At 37.3% G+C, this 22,088-nt stretch overlaps 1 protein-coding gene across 1 annotated transcript in view; it reads left to right on the top strand.

Annotated features, from left to right (window-relative positions):
• Positions 1-22,088, top strand: part of AACS (acetoacetyl-CoA synthetase) — a 1,424,505-nt gene that overhangs the window by 151,906 nt on the left and 1,250,511 nt on the right. The window contains exon 3 of the mRNA XM_044068347.1: positions 1,495-1,615. Coding sequence (XP_043924282.1) covers positions 1,495-1,615 — 121 coding nt within the window. The remainder of the gene's footprint in view (positions 1-1,494; positions 1,616-22,088) is intronic.

The following is a 22,088-nucleotide window of genomic DNA, read 5'->3' as shown; positions in this document are numbered from 1 at the left end:
TGAAATCCTCAAATGCACTGGAACAAGAGATGTTGCAGGGAGGGGTTGTCATGCAGGCAGGCAGGCATAAGGGTTGCTTCTGCCCTCACTGGCATCCCATGTATGAAGGCATTTTTATTGTAAATGGCCTAAACTATCCCATCCTTGTGACTTCAGTGCCTGCGTCACTACAAGGACCAGCTATGACTTTTTGTCTATGTGTGATCCTTCACGTGCTGACAAGGACTAATATCACTAGCTTGGATGGTCATGGTCACATTCTGCTTATATCAACTCTCTGCAAAGGCAGAGGATGTGTTATCACGGCAGTGGGTCCACTGTCCTGCCACACAGGATGGGTATGTCTATCGTCTAAGCTTGTGCCATCAAGGGTCTGAGCTACTAATCAGATCATCTGGGCCATAGTCAAAGCTTTATCCCTCTATGTTACCAGCTCAGGCATATAGTTACATCTTACGAAGACCAGTGCTCAGTTTGTTCAGAATGCAATGGAACATCAGTGTTAGAACAGGAATGTCTAGATCAGTAGACCTTTCTGAAGAATGTAATCAACTTAGCACACCCACATTAAGATGATAATTCCTATGTCTGTAAGCATTTTTATACTGACATATTCACAGTAACAGTAGTCAATACTGCACTCTTGCAAAATCCATACGTAGAATAGTCAATAAATGGTTTTGATTGGTAGGTATTGCAAAATCACAACAATATAAATATTTATGGTATCTTTGGTTTCTGAAAATTACTGCTAAACATTCTTTGTCAAATTATGAGTGCTTATACCAGCAAGCATTGGTGAATGAAGCATAAAATAAAGAGGCTTCTTACTACCAACAGATGTTCAATGTGGAAGCCTAATTGCCGCACCATAAGGTGATAACCAGATGTATTCTGCAATGGCCTGACATTCATAAGTCTTTCTCTACTGGGGCCACCAATGACTTTGGCAGGAAGTGGGACATACTATGGTGGGGAAGCTACAGCTCACAATGATGAATCCATACCATGGGAAAAAAGAAGGCATAACCACACCTTTTGGTGCAAGTACTCGTGTCACCACCAGGGGATAGGTTAGGCCATCTGCGGTAAAATTGTCTTCATAGGCAGGATGCCGGTGAGAGCACATTTAGAGCCAGGATTTTAACACATCTCCAGAGAGTATATAATCTTTGTTGTACAGTACTGCAAGTCTGAAGGACAGGAAATGTATTAAAATTAAGAAAAGTCAGAGCTGTGCAACTGTTGCATTTCTTGTGTTTTAGCAATGATGGTTCACAAAGGTGAGTATGAGGCACAATTAGGCAAAAGTGTGCAGAAGTATGCAAAATACGTAAACACAGTGGTCTTTGTATAGACAGTGCTATAGTCAAGTATGGATGAATCACATGAGTAGGAATCCTTTGTGACATTTTAAAGTAGGCCTTTCCTACTAAGAATGTTGCTTTTCTCATTAAGCCGAAATATATGCCATGGTTCCTGTTTTTCCTACAGGTGGTTGACAGAACAAAGGGTATTCATGAAGTTCCAGAGTGGTTCAAGGGCAGTCGTTTAAACTATGCAGAAAACCTACTGAAACACAAAGAAGAGGACAAAATTGCCCTTTATTCTGCACGTAAGTATTGTTCACCAAACATTATTTGAAATATGGTGTCATGAATGATATGGCAAAAGGTTTTGTGATACTGTTTAAAAAAGTTCATAGCAGCAAACCTAATTTGCAGTTTTAATTAGCCAACAAACTAACATTTTTGTTTGAAGAGGAAATTTTATTTGTACATTTGTTATCCAGATTTGTAGACTACCTCAATGCTCATTTTCATTCATGACCCATGTCAGAGGCAAAAGTTATTTTGACACAACCTAAAAACAATGACTTATTGCATTTCAAAAATAAAGAGACCTATTGCATTTTTATTGGACTCTGAAGAAATTAATGTGTTAGGAGTTTGACGTCAAAATGCTGAAAACTATGATTGCTGTCAAACTGTGCTCTTTGCATCCCTTATGTCATTATCAGGCAAGCAAGTAGAAAAAATAATGAATAGAAATAGTACATTAACACATAATTTAGAAAAACAAGGAAACACAGACTCATTTGAGATGTCTGTTAAGTTTATATTTTGAAGGTATCTAACATTTACTGACAACTGCTATTCATTTACAGTTTTAGTTTGCTTAAGTATATAATATATTGACAGCTAACATAAGTAAGACCTTATTAAATTTACAGTCCCATGGCACATGCAAAAATGCAGTACATCTCAATGAATTGTGTGAAAGAGTATATAGCCATTTTTTTCCAACAAAAGCATGTTTTTCTGGGACCCTGGATAAAGGCTGAGCCATGTAACACTGGCAAAGGAATTGTTGATCAGAGATGATTGACTACACCTAAATACAAATATTGTCAGTGTCTGATTTTGGTAACTTAGAATGTTTGCTTAATATTGTAGTGTTATTGCACCCTTATAGCTGTATAATACATTTAATGTGTGTAAGGGATGAAGCACTTTCAAAAAAAATTGTTTTTAATTGTTATAGTGTATTGCAGTATTGTGTTTAGGCTTTCAATTGGTGTTTTATTTAATGTCAGTTTTCTGTTTAGGGCTGCCAGGAGTCGTCGTTAATTTTCTTATCTTTGATTGATAACTAAAAGATTCACTTTATTACACTGAATATTTTTTAAACTGTATTGTCTGATGGACTTGGGGCAGCTTCAGAAACCTTTGCCACAATACAGTAAACAAATTTATGTGATAAGCAGCCATAAGCAGGGTGTGTGAGTGTGTGTGTGTGTGTGTGTGTGTGTGTGTGTGTGTGTGTGTGTGTGTGTGTGTGTGTGTGAGAGATTCAGAAACATTCCACTAGCAGCAACTGAGAAATAGCATAGCTGGGAATGATGTATGCTAATAGCTGTATAATGGTATGGTAATGAGGAATATTATGAAAATAAGTGTCCCGGTCTATGCAAATGAGGCAAATCAAGATGGTGGAGTGATTCAGAAATGAACAAACCATGCATCTTGAAGCTGAGCATGCTATAGAATTGACTGCCACTAATTTCTGGAATTGTACTATACCCCCTGAAAAATGTTGTTTTATCTTTAAAGATGGAATACTAGCAAGGTAAGTATTAAGGTGCAGTAGTTAGGTACATTAAGCTGTAGACGTTTGGACTTTCCTAGTTGGAGGTTGATCAGGTGTAATTCAGCAATTTCTTGAACTCCTTAACAGTACTGCGCCATGGCTTCTTCAGGAGAAGAATGAGGAGCAGGGCTTTCTGTTGCTTTTACTCGTGTATCTGGGTGTGATGATTAAGTAAATGTAGGCTCAACATACAAAAGTTTCTGAAATTAATCGCTCACTTCCCACATTACATGAATTGTCTAAACATTGTGTTGCTTTCCCCACAATGTCATGCACATGCCTGGGACCCTGTGTGCAGCACTGCCCATGTGCAGTCCACTTCATGCCTCTAGGGGGAGATTTGTAATTCCCCGTATAACCATCTTTAAATGAAGTCACTGTAATGCCTGATTTTTTAACAACATATAAAGGGATGCAGGATTGCCAAGTTTCACACCTTAAAGTGTCATTGCAAGCCATTATAATAAAGAACATATTTTATCCTGGCCTGCCATCTGCCACACAAATGAGATGTGTGTCGTTGTGCATCAGATGACACATGCAAGAATGGATATGGATGTGAACTATCTGCTGTTTTTCTCTATTTCTTCTAGGTGACATATCTTAGTTGGGGAAGGAGAAGGTAGTTTTGTTTTTAGACCATGAAAGTGTTGTGTGGAAGTGCCTAAAATATTTCTCCACTTCCTCTGTATGAAAGGTCTCATAATAAGACTGAGGCCTAGAATAGTTTGACCTAGGGAATCACCCATGCCACTGGCATCCCACATGCAGGAGAATAGTCCTGTCACCATTATAGTGACATAAGGCATTGACATCCCAAACTCCTAGGCTGATGGGAGGATGAGGTTAGAGACCAAGCATAACTTGTGTTAGCTACACATGCAACCTGCCACTGTATGTCATGCACAGATCCTATGCAGCACTGTTCGTCTTTCCATAGCCCTTGAAGCTGTTGCACAGAATAGGCAGCGGCACAAGAGGAGAAGGATAGTGCATCTAAGAGACCATCACGGTGAGTATACTTGCTTCATACTGTACAGGTTTTAATGTTACAGTATATTTAGGTAGTATAGATGATATGTCATACAGTATATGCCATTTCTGTGCTAACTTCAATAGTTCAAAGGTAGCAGCAGGACAAATGGCTGGTATTACTGTCTGAGTGCATGGCATGTCCATATAGAACTGAGGTGGCTCAAGATGTTAAGGCTTTGTTTTCACGTTGTGATGGTGGATTCTGCCCTCCATGTGTATTGCATTATAATTTGTAACATTGGGTATCTATTTAATTATCATAGCAATAACATTACAGGGAAAAATATTTATGAGCTACAGTTTTTATTGTGAAAATTAGTCTCACAGACCTTCTTTTTTTCAGTATACTTTGTCTAATTATTGTCTGTTTGTCTGCAGCCTTCATGCATATTTGTGATGTATCCCAACATGTTAAAGCTTTGCCTTATGGACTGTATGCAATGATGGACTGAAACTAAATGCCAAAAAAACACATTATTGTGTCCTTTGGAAAGCCATCTACCCAGGGGAACTACCACACTGACAATACACCCTTAAGAGTTGACCCAGTTGTTTGGGATTTAAGAACTTAAGTGGACAGTGACCTAACATTTGACCAATATATGTCTATTGTTGTAAGAAATGCCTTCTATATTGCACAGCTTATAAACAAAGGGGTTATGTCTACATCTAGGGATGTCATTTTCTCCTCTTACTTAGCCCTCATTAGGCCAGTCATTGAACATAATGCCCCCTTTGGTATGTATCTGTCCAGATACATGCAACAACTAGAATGCCAGCAGAGATACTTTATTAAAATACAATAGTTTGGTGGGACAGGTATATCTTGCACAGGATACCATTGCTGTGGGATTGACTGTCCATCCATATAAAGCAAAGTTTATCCATGTCCATATTCGAGTGCAACTTAGATCTATGAATAGGAAACAGAAAATTTACCGCAGCACTGCTCCTTGTGGTACTAATGGACAGGGGCAGCTCCTAAATGCTTTATCCCATGCCTGGGTCCCCTCAGATTATCTATGGTATCATCTCAGTTATTCTCCTTAGAGGTAATATATAATCATTGACCATGGGATGGGTAAGGCCAGTCTATAACCAAATGGGATAGGTTATTTTGAGCACAAACAGGGAAACTGGCTAGGCTTAAAATGGTCCACAAAGGCAGCTAGTCTAGTATTTACCTATGAACCAATATATTTGGGTTCAATTCCCATTCTCGGTTGTGTACCATCCTAGGCCATTTGTGTAGTGTGTTTGTAATTAGAAAAATTAAAAGAGATCTAGATGAATACACCAATGGATGCTCTTATCCTAACCCACCAGTACCCTTTAAGGATCCTGTGAGTGAAGTTAGGTTTCAGCCAATGGTTGTGGACCAGGAAGGATATCCTACCGAGAACTTTAATACTTCCCCAAACGAACTATCCCCTTTTGAAAAAGAGATGGTGTGATGCTTGGAGAGGATTTTCAACAAACAAACTCAGGGAGTGAGTTTTCAGCTGAATATCGAGTGTTATTTCAAACAGGGAGCCAGGCCAAAGAAACAACAACAACGGAGGTACAGCAGGAATCAATAGTAACACACGAAGCTCTTTTGTACAGTCCTAATATGCCTGGTGAACATGTTTTTTTAATTTCAAGATGCCAATATCGTTTATGCAGGACCCGAACTGGTAAAAAAATATTTTTGTGACTTCACTGTTTATAACTATTCAGACAATGTTATAACTGCTGATCATGTGGATATTCTTTGTAAAGGTCTAAGTTTCATTCCAGTTAAAAGGGCTGAGTTAGCAAATACTTTAATGGATTTAAAACTGTATACAAGGAAAGTCAATCTTTTTCTATGGTTTTCTAATGTTGTAGATAAGAAGTTTAGTGGGCAATGTCTTTGTAGGCCCAGCGTATTCAATCCCCCCTTAATCAAAATGGTGAGGTTTTTGAAAAACTATGTAAAAAAGTGATTTGGGAAATTTTACTTAAGCCACCTTTATTAAATTATTCTAACATGACACAGAGGGAAAAAGAGCTAATGGCTGAGTCGTGTGATGATCAAAACATTAGAGTTATGAAACCTGATAAAGGTGAGGGATTAGTAGTTATGAACAGTGTAGACTATTCAAATCGCATGAACTTTATGTTGTTTTCAGACACTTATTCTGAAGCCTCTAAGAATGAAATTAACATTGCTCATGGTAGGATTGACAATGTGTTATCTGATTTATTAATGGAAGGGTTCATTACTCAACAAGAATATGATTTTATATATAATTCACAGCCTGTTATAGCAGGCGTTTTTGGAATTCCTAAGATTCATAAGGATCTTGTTGAACCCCCTCTACATCCTATTGTTGATTCCAATAGATCTAAAACTTAGTATATTGCAACATTTTTGGATTGCCTGTTAAAAGATTCTTTAAGTCATCTACCACAACTTTGTAAGGATTCATGTCAATTTTTGTCCAGACTTAATGATGTTAATTTTGACGCAAATTGTTTCCTTGTTACAGTGGATGTTTTGAATTTATATTCAGTAATCCCCCACAACATGGGGGTTGTGTGGTTTGAGGAAATTCTGTTTGATATTGGAATGCTAACGAATGATAGGGCTAAGTTAGCCTCAAGTCTTATGGAGGTGGTACTAAATAATAATTTTTTTTTTTTTGAAGGTCAGTTCTTTAAGCAGATAACAGGTGTAGCAATGGATGATGCTTGTGCCCCCAGGTTTGCCAATTTGGTTATGGCCCAATGGGAAGGACATTATGTATTTAACAGTGAGTTTAAAGACTCTTGGGGCTTTTACACTCATTACCTGGATGATTTATTTTTAATTTGGACTGACACAGATTGTTTGATTTTTATTGATTATATTAACAACACGATTGTTTTTTTTTTTAAATTTACTTACGTGTTTGATGAAAGTAGAATTTCTTTTTTAGATATGATGTTAGAAAAAGTGGGCAACAGTTTAAAGCTAATATTTTTATAAAGCCAACCTTTTCAAATTCATATTTGCATTATACCAGCTGGCACCCAAAGCATCAGAAGAAGGCAGTTGTTAAAGGGCAACTGGTAAGGTTGGCTTGAATGGTTACTGATATTGAAGTGTTTTGCAATGAATATGAAGTTGTTTTGGATATGTTTGAATGAAGAGGTTATCCCAGGGATTTTTTGTCAGAAATTAAAGCTGAGGTGGTTCGACAAAGAGAGCAATATTTTTATTCACCCTTACTTAGCCAATGAACTTTCAAATTACACAGGGGTGAAATAATTGAAAGAAATTCACAAACTGGAAGTGAAAGAAAGTTAAATTGTTGGTCTGATAAACAGAAATCATTCATTTCCACCTTTTCTGTTGATAGTCATGCTGTTGCTAAAGTACTTAAAACAAATTGGGCTCTATTTTCCCTGGATGCTAAGAATATTTCTTTATTAGGTAATGCGCCTTGTTTAGTCTATAGAAATGCTATATCCTTCAAGCAATTGTTAGAGCAGACCAACACAGGTATTAAGATGAATGAGGGCATGAAGAAATGTGGGAGATGTAATTGATGTCCATACGTATTAATTACTGACAGTATTAATATTAATGAGGTAGAATATAAAATTAGAGGACATTTTTCTTGTGACTCCCGTCAGGTGGTATATGTAGTCCACTGTTCCACATGCCCTGTTTTCTGTGTCAGAAAAATGTCTAGGGAAAATTAAGAAAATAATCTATGAGCATTTACTAGACATTAAAAAATGCAAGACAACTAATGCTTTATATAGGCATTTAGTTGATTGCCCTCGACATTAATTCAGGTTTGTAGCTTTGGAACAGGTGAGAGATGACTTGAGGGGGTATGTCATTGGTGAACATCTTAATAAGTGTGAATTAAAATGGCAACTTAAACTGAATGCCACTAGCTGGCCTGGAATTAATGAAGTAGTATCCATTAACTGTCTTTTAAAATGAAAGCATCTGGAAATTTATTTTTTTATTTTTTAAGACTGTATTAAGTTGGACAATGGTATTATATATAGATCTCTTTAAATAATGCATTGTAATTAAGTGTTTAATTGAGGCTTGTCTACTATTGGATGATTTGTGTATATAATGTATTGGAATGAAAGGGAAGATTATTTCTGAAGAAGTTTCTATGTTAAAGAAACGAAAGTTCTTAATTCTTCCTTGGTTATTCTGTTGTTTGGATTATTAAACTATTTGTTTTAACATTCCTGTGGAGTTTTTGGATTCATTTTGCTGCTGCTGCAAGGATTTGAGTTTCTTAAGTTTGTTGGTTCGTGGTTTCCAGTTTTCTGTTTGTTCCTTCAAGTATAATACCTTTAACATTATCATAGTACAAATACAGATCAGCTTCTTTCATAGATTCATACAGTGTTACTAGGCTAATGACCCGGGGGGGCTTTATAAGCCTAAACAAGTTTTCCTGAAAGAATAATGATATCCTGCATCCAAACAGGACATCGAGAGTCAGGCATTTATATGCTTCCTCTCTCCATAAGGGACATGGTTACCAGACCTGGGGTAAATTTCCTATTCTCCATCCACTTGTCTAGGTTGTGCTTAAACTGAGTAATAGACAAACTTAGCTTCACATGATAAGAAGCCTACTCCATAGGAGGGGTAGTCTGTGGGACACATATCTGTCACTCCAGCACGTGCTGTTTAAGCCGCAGACAAAATTTAGGTCCCTAGACCTTGTATTCCTGTTATTCTTTGACTTACAAATATGTAGGAGATTCATAATTGTGGGGTTTGCAGATGCCTTGTAAGCCAGGCATATATCACCCATCAGTACTATATAGGAGACAGAGTAGAGGAAAAGGGCTTTAAGGTGCTCTTCATAAAGCAGGTTTGTTATGCCTTGTTTTCATTTTGTAAGGAACCTTTAAGGATGCTCTAGTTGCTGCATATGCCTGGTCAAGTACATACCAAAAGGAGCATTGTACTCTATGATTGGTCTGATAAGGACTGAGTACAGTGGGATAATGAACTCTTTGGGCATAGATGCCATGCCCTTACTTATAAGTTGCACAATATAAAAGAACTTCCTCACCACTGTGATCTCATGGTGGTCAAAGGTAAGGCTAATGTCTATATGCGTACCCAGATCCCTGACCACTGGGCCAACTCTTAGAGGTGTATTATTAATATGGTAATTAGCCAGGATGGTTGATTTCCCAAATGGTACAATTATGTTTTTCTTGGCATTGAGTTTAAGACCATGGCTTTGGCACCATTTATTAGTTGGAGATAGACTTTCTTAAAGAATGCTAGTGTCTGCAGGGGAGCTGATGATCACTCCCAGCTTGCAAACTTAGTCAGCCATAAGCCTTTAGCATTTGCTTTCATTTTAGAGAAATAGATACCAAAAAGGAGCATGCCCAGTACCGAGCCCTGGGGGACTCTGCTAGTGACTGGCCTCTTGGTAGTGGTGGCTTCACCTGTTTTGACCTCCTGAGTCCTATCAGTGAGCCAGTTGGTTATCCAGTGTGGGATAAAAGGGTTTATACCTAAGTTCGTCAGCTTGTCTACAATACCTGAGTGGGCTATTATATCAAAAGCTTTGGCCAGGTCAAGGTAAGCTGTGTGCACAGTCTTACCATCATCCAGTGCTTTAGTGACCTTCTCAAAAAAGTCCACCAGATTTAGTAGGGATGACCTTCCTTTAACAAAACTGAACTGTGATGGGTCCAGCATTTGCAGGTTACCTATGTTCTCATTTATCATGTCAAAAATGATTCTTTACATGGCCTTACATATGAGGCTGATAAGACTTATGGGTCTGTAGTTACTTTGTGCAGGGAAATGACTGTCACAAACATGACTGAAGGTTCAGTTAAAAAGTGATTCAAGTTGACCAGAGAGGTCATGTTTCATGCTATTTATTAAACATCCCAAGATGTTATTGGGCTCACAGATGCAGTATTTCTGGCCTTGGAAAGTGCATTAGTGACCTGTTCTCTAGTAATGGTTGGGGGGATTGTGTTATGTGGTATTTTCTTTGGACTATCGAGGGGAGAGGGAAAACATTTTGAGCTGAACCTGTCAGCCAAAAGGTTGGCAATGGCCTCCAGTTCAGTGTTGGTGATACCATTTATGATATGTTCTGTGCATTACTGTGTATTTCCTCTGAGGTTATGGACATAGCTGTAGAAAGCTTTGTGGTTGTTCTTTGCCTGACAAACTATTTTTTCTTCATCTAGCCTTTGAAGTATTAATTACTCCTGTTAGCTGCCCGTTTAGATTGTTCAGGGGCATTTAGTATGTATGGCTTTGTTCCTCTATGCTTGGACAAGATTTTTTTTTCTTTTGTTTGATATTGTGATTCCACTAGTGTGGCTTGTCTTTTGAATTTGTCTTATTCTTAATACAAGTGGACACAACTCACTCTATACAATTATCAATCTGGCTGTACAGGAATTTTGTAAATAGTCAAAAATAAATAATAGTATCCGGAACCATGTATGACTAAAACAAACTCAAATTTTAATAATGTTAAAATACTGATAAAGGAATTGATAAAAACACTTAAAATGTAAGTGATAAAACACTTTCACCATTAAAGCTTCATCAGGCTGATATCACAGGAACTAAAACTTTCATTTATATGCGATTGTTAAAGAATATGACATGGTCAAAAGCTATTCGTGAACCTGGCTATGTGGGTATCTTAGATGAGGTCTTAAAGTGACCATGTTGTTAAACCCAGGGGGGATGTGTGATTTAAATTTAAAAATCCAGTTTAGTTCTTCTTGTATTTTAACAGTATTTTAACATTATTAAAATTTGAGTTTGGTTTACACTTTCATGGATCCATACTATTATTTATTTTTGACTACTGAGCTGCTTTTGGTACCAGACTTACCACCACACTGATACTTTTCTGATTTTAGATTTTGTAAATAGCTTATTCTATTCTATGGTGTTTGGTGGGTTTGGGGGTGCTTGGAATTTAGCCAAGGTGTTGCTTAGTAGAGAGTGGTTATCCTAAAGGTTTTTGGTTTTGCTGGATCCCCGTATTTAATTTTTATTTCAAGTAATATTACCATATGGTCAGATCTGGCGAGCGAAGATATTACATTGGGTGAGGAACATTGGCCCTTCCATGTTTGTGAATACAAGGCCACGTATGTTTCTACCCCTGGTAGAAGAATGGGCCAACTGTTTCAGGATGTTGCTATTAACAAAGTTTAGGAATTGCTGGGCTCGTGCATTAGAAGTGGTGTAGGATTACCAATCTATACAGGGGTAGTTGAGATCCCCCATAAATATTGTATTGGGTTGAACAGTGAGGGACTGTAGTACATTGATATAGGTAGTATGGGTGACCTGGAACAGGACCTGTATGTTGCAAAGATATGGTACAACACCCTGTTTATGGTGAGTTGCAAATGTATGAGTTCCAGTGGGTCTTACACTTTAACTAGTCTGGATGTGAGATTAGTCTAATATAGACTGACACTTCTCCACCTTTAGTTTTGTCCTGTGCAGTAGCTGGTTTAAGGTGTGAAAAGCATTATAACCTTACACTACTGGGATAGTCTCAGTGATTTTAAACCATGTCTCTGTTACTACATAGATGTCTACACTCTCCAGGGAATTGGAAGGCTTGCAGGGAGTGGAGTTTCTTTTAAGACTTCTAACATTGAGCAGTATCACCTTAAGATATTCCTTCATAGGTTCAGTTAAGTCAGTTGGTTTATCAGTTTGACACTGCCTAATAACAGCAATTGGGGGAAGGTCTTTGCCAATATCTAAAAGCCTGGAAGGGGATAAGTGCAGACCATTCCTGGCAAAGCAGGATGGTCTGTCAACTATGTCCTTCCCCGGCTGTCAAATATTGCACCCCCCCCCCGGATTGACACCAGAAGCTAAGCCAATTGTTAAAATCAATCATTTTCTGTTGGTAGCATGGTGTCATCCTTGGAGAAGGTAGTATGCTGCTCAGTGCTAGGCTCATATCTGCCCGAGACACATAATTGGAGAGCTCAATCATGTCTCACTTCATATAGTCAAGGGAGGCATGTTTCAGGCCACTAACACCCACATGGACTATGACAGTGTCATACTGGTATCTGTGGTTCAATGACCTGAGTGTCTGTGTGATGTGATGAATCCTAGACCTGGAAAAGCAGCTAACCATGATGCTCTCCTTACTCAGTCTGGTTAGGGGGACATTGGTGTGCCTCACTACAGAATCAACAAAGACCCGGAAATTTGTCTGTGTGCTGATTTGCCATAAGGGCTTAGCAGTAGAGGCACTGGATTCACTGTTACTGTGTGTAGCTGTGGGTGGTGTTTTAATGGAGTGTTTACGCAATGGCGGAGGATCCTTTCTTTGATTGTACTGTGCAGAAGGTCTTAGTATTTTAGGAAGGTTACCTGTAAGTTCCTCAGCATAAGTAGTTTTATGTGTAGGGTTTTTACCCTGTGCAGTAGGCATGGTACAGATGTCACTGACAACCTCTTTAGTATTAGTTTTAGTTATATGAGAGAGTTTTGCCTCCAGAGTTAAAATGCATTTGTACCTCTCGCAAACACTATTTGTTTTATTAAGAATAAGTAGGTTGCCAGTTTACAAGAGGCCATTGCTTCAGTGCCTCAGAATATCCATCTTAGACAGACTGGTCACAGAGAGAGTCTGGGAGTACATATCCATAGCCATTGATCTACTATGGAGGAGTCAGGAAAACTTAAATATTGAAAATGTCAGTCAGACAAGCAACTTGATGTGCAATGCTTAGGTATGAGCAAACTACATTCTCTAGTAGTTAAAAAAACTGTCTACACAGTAATACCACAAGAGTGCAGACCTCAGACCAGAACAAAGACACTTAGAATAACAGGTACATTAAGCCTTCACCAGTAATTCCCAGCTCAGAAGGGTGAAATCTACCCTCTCTTCCTGCATGAGTGTAGACAACAAACCTTCCTAATGTAAAATAACTGCTTTGGAACTCAAGTGCATAAACCAGAACAAAGACACTTAGAATAACAGGCACAACAAGCCTTCATTATCAATTCCCAGCTCAGAAGGGTAGAGGCTACCCTGTCTTCCTACAAGAGTGCAGGCCACAAAGCTTCTTAATGCAAAATAACTGGTTTGGAACCCAAATACTTAAACCAGAAGTAAGACACTTTTAGAATAGCAGACTCAATAAGCTTTCAACCAGCAATTCCCTGCTTAGAAGGATATAGGCTATCCTGTCCTGTCACAAGCATGTAGACCACAAACCTTCATAATTTAAAATTACTGGTTTGGAGCCCAAGTGCTTAAACCAGAGCAAAGAAACTTAGAATAACAGGCACAATAAGCCTTCACTAGCAATTCCAAGCTCAGAAGGGCAGAGGCTACCCTGTCCTCCCACAAAAGTGTAGACCACAAACCTTCTTAATATAAAATAACTGCTTTGGAGCCCAAGTTCTTAAACCAGAACAAAGACACTTTTACAATAACAGACAGACAAAGCCTTCAACCAGCAATTCCCAGCTTAGAAGGGTGTAAGCTATCCTCTCTTGCCACAAGTATTATAGACCACAAAACATCCTAATGTATGATCTGTACATCACTTTATCCCTCACAGACTTGCTGTTACCCTTTCAGTTATGTATATTCATTGGGTTTATTACTTTGTTTTTCTCCATTTATTTTATATGCAGCAGCATCTAGACTTGCAACCATCTCTCATACTAGGCCTGTCTACCCCCATAAGTGGCAACAGCAGCAGCACCACCACCACCAACACCAGAGACATCCACAACATCTGGATCCCAGCCTGTTACAGTCACCTCAACACTTCCTGCTCCACCTACACCAACCAGTACAAGCATCACTGCACCTGATGCTGATACTGATGTACTCGCTGGTAGCAATGCCACAGCTTTGCCACCTACCAGCAAGCTGGCAGACATAGTGGGCAAGATCACTGACACTAGATTAGACACCCACATTGGTCAGATGGAGAACCTCCTCTGGCAACTTATTGAGTTGTGTCCTTGCTCTGCATTGGCTTCACCATCTAGGCTAGGGCCCAGTAGTGAGTGAACCAAGGGTGATATGTAAGCTTCCACTGGGTCACAGTTGGCAAGAACAATAGCTGCACAACCCCATCCTATCCACCATCCTGGTATTTCCCTTCCTTTTGGTGACTATGCCCACCTCTGTTTGTTGTCAAATCATGTCCTTTTGTATTGCCTTCCCCCATTTGTCTGCTGTCTCCTTTACAATTGTGCTCCCACTCCCTCATTGAGTTAGCACATCCCCTATCACTTTTGTCTGTGTGCCCCATTTATCTATCCTAACCCTCTTGCTTCCCTTAACTTCCTCCCAACTTACCTTCTCTTCATATATGAAAAATGAGCACCCGAGCCTCCAAAAAATTATCTCACCTTCTCCACCTCCATCCTGTTAATTCCTCTAGTTTTCATTTATATTCTACCCTTTTACCCTCTGCTTGCTTTCCCTTTTTACAGATTTCCTATATTCCCATTTCCATCCTTTATTCTTGTCAAAAACATGATGAGTACACCTGAATCATGGCCTTTTAAGACTTTCACCTCATTATTTCTTGCTTTTGCCATGTATGTGGGATTGCACAGAACATCAGTGAGCAGTGTCCACAATGGACATGCACTGCTACTGCTCATCATAACTTATGGTCACACCTGAGTACTACGTGCCATTCCCACAGCAGTGAATGGCATATTTAATAAGCTCACCTTCTCACACTGACCTCCATTGCTATTCAGTCTTAACAGTTGAGCTCATCAAGCCTGCTCTGTGAACAGAGAAGGGCTATTTGCAATTACGCCTGCACCCTTTCAGAATTCCAGTGTTGTTCTTTGACTGGCAAAGTAAATCTTTCTGATTCTGGCATTCAACTTTAGTACAGACCACAGACATTAGAAAATGAAATACTGTACAAATGAATATTTCATTTCATTATTGTTGTGTGTATATATGTATCCTAATGTTGTCAGCTTATAACGTATAAGTTTTGAATGTATATTCTTTACAGCATCTGAACAGAAGTCATTTGCTTATCAAAACAGAATATTATAGAGCTTGTCAGTCTGTTAGAGTGCAACAAAAATAATGCTGATGTGAGATACTTTGAGTGTGAAATAATAAAACTTATGACCTTCAACCGATTCAGTTTTAGTCAAAAATGTCTTGGACTTTTTTTCTTTTCTTTTCTGCTTTCTTTTGTGGGGACAAAAATAACTTAGTCCATGTTTAGTGACAGTTGCCTTTAACTGCCAAGTATATTTGATTTTCAGAAAAATAATATACATGCCAGTTTTATTTTCCTTCCTATATTGCAAAACAGCATCTGTCACTCAACATGGAACAAATAAATTTTGCCTCATACAACAAAAGCTCTTAGGATATGTAAACTTTATTTTGTGTCTCTTTCTTGATGTATCATTACACTTATGTTCAATCTATAAAGGAAGATTGTGGAACCTTGTATTAGTCGCTGCCAGTTTTATTTAGTAATTAATTTATTTATTAATTTATTTGTGTGTGTGTGTGTGTGTGTGTGTGTGTGTGTGTGTGTGTGTCTGTGTGTGTGTGTGTATGTGTGTGTGTGTGTGTGTGTATGTAATTGTACGTGTGCTACATTTTAAGTACTGTCCCAACACATAGTGGTATATTACAGTGTGGATAGTTGTAGCAAGTTTCATATATTCACCAGTGTTTATCCCTTTTCTTCTTTAAGCCAGTCCTAGCAGACACATATGAAGCCTTGGCAGAATAAAAAATATTGTCTTTTCCTTCTTAACTTTTCGTAGGATGTTTGTATAGAAATGCCTACTGATAGACAGTGTCAGTGTATGCAATGGAAAAGTGATATTTTTGTTCATAATGGTATGGTTTTACTATCTTTTAAGCCAGATACATTGCACATTGGTAGTATCTGTGTTTATCACCATTCCTTTTATAGATTAGAAATGAGTTGACCTCAAATATAACAAGCAGATGGACAAGATGTTTGTACCAATTCATATTTTATTCGAAGTCAGAATTTTTGAGTGTGTGCTCACAGATCCCTGCTTTGTTCAGGTTTGCTAATGTATTGGACATCCCAAGTCCATTTGGCACATTGGGCTGGTAGTACACCTCATGCTGCATATATGCTGCTGCTGTTTGAGCCCGAAGTTCCACATCATGGGTCCATACCTCTCAACCTCTTAGCATAAGAATTCAGGACAAAGCCAGAAATAATTGGGGTACAAAGGTCGAACAATAAGGACAAATGTTAAATATTCTTCAGATTCAGTGTGTTGTGTTTGTTATCTGAAGAAGTCCTGCACCTGTGGACATAAACGCGGTGAGACTGTTAAGCGTTAATACATTTGAATAAATATTGTTATTTTACCACTGGAGCATTTATTTCTTGTATTAGTGACTTCTCAATACTTTCTGTCTTGCTTTTGTGAAGTTAATGTCTCCTTTAATAATTACTGTAATTTATAATTTGAATTGTAGTAGAGATGTGTTTTTTTTTTTTTTTTGCTGTGTTTAACTGTTTGACTCTTTGAGCTGCAAAAACCTTTTCACGACAAGTGAAATGCTGCAGAGAACCTTTTTTTTAAATATTTTAGACCGCAGTCTAGGAACTAGGAACTAGGAATACTAGGAACTAGTAGAAGTTTACAATGAGCTGATTTGATTTCATATATTGCAACAAAATGAAGGAAAAAAAGACCACACCGCATACTCAAAACAGTTCCAATTAGCGCTTTTGTTTACTAAAATGAGCAAACTTCTTCAGACAATTTTAAGACACACAAGTACACTTAAATACAATACTTATCATGATATCATTTCCTTTGGAAAAACAAAGCCTCATTTTAAAGTGCCAAACTCCTATAAAAAGCAAACCATATGTCAAAAAGTAAATAATAAAAATCCTTACAAATGCTTTCAAAATTTACATGTAAAAATACATTTGTATAATTTAATAAATATACAGTTAAAAGCATTAAAAATACATAAACATAAATCTATCTAACTAACGCTTTTAATTTCAAGATGCTTTTAATAGAAACAAAGTCATTTAAACCTGGTGGAACTAAGGCATTTAATTTCAACTGCCAAATCAATTCCTTCTCCTCTAATTTCAAATCCATCGGTCCACCCCTGAAATTATCCGGAATTTTTTCAATAACTAAGAACTTGAATTCATGTTTAGGACACAAATTAATATGCCTTGCAAGTGCATTGTTCAAATTCTTTTTGTCAATGGCATACAGGTGCTCATAAATTCTATTCTTGAGGGGTCTTTCAGTTTTGCCCACATAAAAAACGGGGCAATTTTTACATGAGCACAAGTAAACCACCCCTCTAGTGTTACAATTGAATCGATCATTGATGTGATATTTTTTGACATTTATTGTAAAAAAAGTTACCACATCTATATATTTGCACCAACGGCAAGCCTCACATTTAAACATCCCACAATGTGGGAGATGACATTTTAAAGTACTATTTTCCAAAAGTGTTTTTAAATTCCTGCTTTTCCTAAATACTACAAAGCGAGCCTCTCCTACATGTTGTCTAGTCAAATTATCATCTAATAAGAAGGACCAATTTTGAGATAATAATTGATCTCAAAAAGGGAGCATCTATAGAAAATGTAGTTATAAAGCTCAACTTTGCTAAATCAACATCTGAGGACCCAGATGGTTGTTTGGGGACAAGATCCCTACGGTCCCAAATCATTCCTGATGTGTTGCAAGTACCATTCAAATTGTTCAACGAATTATCCGGACTACAAGAGCCCAAATTAGTGAAGATATTACTATCCTTGACACTCAATGATGGTTTAAAAATACCACAAACTCTTTTAGATGAGACTTCATCTATCAGGTCATCCACTAAATTGATGAGGTAGCCACGTTTATTGAACATTTCCTTCAATAACCTGTATTCATCTAAAATTCATTTTCTAAGGTCACCATTCTTGCAGCCCGTACCAGTTGACCCTTAACAACTCCCCTTTTCTGATGAAAAGGGTGGCAACTGGATAAATGAAGGAATGCATTCTAGTATGTTGATTTTCTAAAAATTTTTGAAATAACCCCATCCAATGAGGGACGTTTAATCAATTCAACATCAAGGAAGCAAATTCGTTCAGTATTGAATTCCCAGGTAAATTCAAGGAAATTTGTGTATTTAGAAATATGTTCAACAAATGCTGCAGCAGAATTCTTCCTACCTCTCCAAAGGATAAAAATATCATCTAAATAACAGGTGTACCATGCAACTTTTTTCTTGGAAAATATGATCCCTAAATAGGAATTGTTTTTCCCAGTGGGCCATCACTGTGTTGGCAAAGGTACCACCACATGGAGACGCCATGGCTACACCAGTTTTCTGTAAGTAAAATTCTCTGTTGAACAAAAAATAATTATTGCTCAAAACTAATTCCAACAAATAAATAATTAAATCTATGGAAGCACCATCCAAATGTTGTTCTAACAAAAAATCCCTGACCCATTCACAACCAAGCTCCTGAGGAATGGTAGTGTAGAAATCACGGATATCAATTGTTAAAAAATTCAGGTTCCTAAAAAAAAAAAAAAAAATTATTCGTGGCACCTAAAAATGCCCACGAATCCTTGCATATCTGGGTTTCATTTCATAAAGCTTCCTTAAGTTTGACATCCACAAATTTAGCACATCCATAGGTTATAGACTGCCTCCCATCAATGATGGGATGGAAGGGAAGTTTTTCCAAATTTTTGTGGATTTTAGGTAAGCCAAATAAGGTAGGGGTGATTGGGTAGGGGATTAAGAGAAAGTTCAACAAATCAATTTCAATGCGCTCCTCAATAAACAAATCATTAATGAAGCCTTTAATTTTTTGATATGCTCCATTCATTTCATTGAGGGAAACCTTTACATAAGCCCTATTGGTCAACAGAGAACTCATGTTATAAAACACCAACCCACCCCCCTTATTCGGTTTGATAATATGGATGTCAGCAAATTTTAAATCATCCAAAGCAGGAGTGTCCAACCTTTTGGCTTGCTAGGGCTGCATTGAGTGAACAGAAATGGTTTTAGGGCTGCATATAAAATATATCATATAGTTAACTCTTTCATTGCTCCGGAAGACCACAGTCAACCTCCTGGCTGTACTGTAGGTGCATTTGAACAATGAATAAATATAATAAATGCCTAATATTTGCCTTAAAATTCTAATTCTCATTCTAATTCTAATTCTCTAATCTAACAGTTAACTCTAACATCTTAGTTAATATATCTATATATATCTATATATCTATATATATATATATATATATATATATATATATATATATATATATATATATATATATATATATATATATATATATATATATACACAAATATATATATTTTTTACAAATAAACATATATTCACTACAGCACTAGCATTTCTCACTGGGAAAACCATTCCAGCAGTCCAACTACATAAAATGTCAACATCAGCAGTCCTACAATACTATAATCCACAAAAATAACCCAACAAATTTGCAATAAAGTAAAGAATTCATATTACTGACTTAATAAAACAATTCTGAATAAGCTACAAGAGGGTCTCATCCAAACAAATATCTGGTGCTGGAAATATGGCCTTAAGCTAAATGCCAAAAAATACATCATCATCCCCTTTGAGGAGAGTGATGTCCCCACAAATTATCACATTAATAACAACGTTGTAAGCACGCAATGAGTCGTATGGTACTTGGGCACCCAGGTTGATAGAAACCTGACTTTTGACCACCACGTTGTCTCCGTTGTAAGGAAAGCTTTTTACATGGCCCACTTCATTAGTAAGGGTATCTCATCCAGGGACAAGGAGGTCATAACATCCCTGTATCCTTCTTTTACAAGAGCTATTATTGAGTGCAATGCCCCTTTTGGTATGTGCCTCAGCAAAACACCCTGCCAAAAGAAAGACTACAACCATTTCGACAAAAATGTTGAAAGTTCACGTAGTTATCCAAACAGACTAAAAAGCTTCTTGCTTTCCTCTGTCTCTCACTGGCCCCTATAAATTTCATCATTGGCTTGCTTTCCAAGCTAAGAAAGATCCTGCCTTAAGAGACTTCCTCTACCTCAGAAATACTGGTTATACTTAAAACGCTCACTACAAAGACCACAGCCTTCACTGCAACATAAACAAGCCACTTTTTATGGGCAGGTTCTTGACATAAAATCCTTCAACTTCTGTAAAAAGCTCCTCTCATTATCAAACAATGTAGTTCAGCAACACGATGGCTGGATGGATAGCCATAAATGTAATCCTTGGGTAAGTAGCATAGCCTTCATCAAACCAGATGGAAAATCCACATACTAACCTTTCCCAGCTGGATGGCTAAGATCTAATATTGGTTACTCAAGTCTAGTTGCCCAGAAAGAGGGGCATGTTTAAGTAAGAATTCCATTTGCAAAATTATATTCAGTATACATATTAAATCTCTCTCTCTTACACACACACACACACACACACACACACACACACACACACACACACACACATACAAGCCCATACTTGTAAAATAGGCAACCTCAGTAATCACATGACACCCACTCACTGAATGAAATTGTCTGGAAGTCAAAATATCTGAAAAAAAAATCATAATAGAGATGGATTCATCCATGTAATTTCCCACCACCAAAAGGACCATCAATAAATCAACAAACAACTGCTCGGCAAAAAGTAAATTAATAAGAAAACCATAAACTATAATGCTACATACTGGTGTAAACATATAACTTGTGTCAATCCCCAGGTTAATCCATACCAAAAGATTGTTTCAGAGCTTCATCTCCTAAAAACTTAACTCATTGATATTTGCCTTGCTGTAATTATAACTGTAAAAAAAGTGTTTTTAAGTTTATTCTGTACCTTGATGATTCTCACTGTTATGAGATGTAATCTCTGCCATATTGTATGAGTACTACAGCCATAATTTGCTGTCTCTCTCTCTCATGTATTGTATTATATTGTTTTGTGTTATTTTTGGAGCTTTTCTCCCCGGGCCTCCGCTGAAAATGGACCTGTGTCCAGTCGAACTTTCCCGGTAAACAAATGTAAAATAAAATAAAATAAATAAAAATAAACTTCCCTCCAATCTAAAGCCATTTGACATTCAGACATTTTAATTTGTGCAGAAGTTACTCACAGACTGACAGTTTACTGAGCTGTAATGCTGACCTTCGCTTTTGAAAAAAACTAATTCCCAGACTTTGTCAATAGCTCAAAGTGTAGAGAGGATTATTTATTTGTTATATATTTATTTATTTTTGGAAAACATCTTTAAAACTGTTAAATTGATTACACACCTAGAAACACAAAAAGTTATTGTGATTATGTAAACCACAGACTCCTGCAAGAAATCAAACTCACATTAGCACTCTATGCTTATGTCTGAGCAGATGAATCATACCTGGCAATTCCAAAAGAAGTAAAGTAGCTTAATAAGTTTATTTGCAAGGTTACATGGCAGTTTATATTGGAAATAAGCAGATATTAAAAAGGCTCTCTTTTTCATAATTATGCCGAAAAGTCTTCCAAGGTAAATACAACTTTTGATTTAGTATGGAACCATACCTCTCAACCTTAGAGCAAGAAATCTGGACAAAGCGAAAAATAAAAGTGGGACACAGGCCCAAAAATAGTTATGCATTACAGACACAATTGAAACAACTGTAGCTACAAACATTATACATCACTTATAATCTTTCCATCCTATTATTGTCAGTTAAACATTATATGGCTCATTCAGTCCTGCCTTCTTTTGCATCAAAGAATACCATGCTTTGAAATGACAAATGCATTAAAAATAATAAATAAAACACATTGCATCAACATCCTGCAACTTCCTACCT

This window comes from Protopterus annectens, chromosome 4.part0 (genome assembly GCF_019279795.1).
Source record: "Protopterus annectens isolate FY-2018-M chromosome 4.part0, PAN1.0, whole genome shotgun sequence".
Classification (NCBI taxonomy): domain Eukaryota; kingdom Metazoa; phylum Chordata; order Ceratodontiformes; family Protopteridae; genus Protopterus; species Protopterus annectens.
The sequence above is the reverse complement of the archived record's forward strand: the minus strand, read 5'-3'. Positions and strand labels throughout refer to the sequence as shown.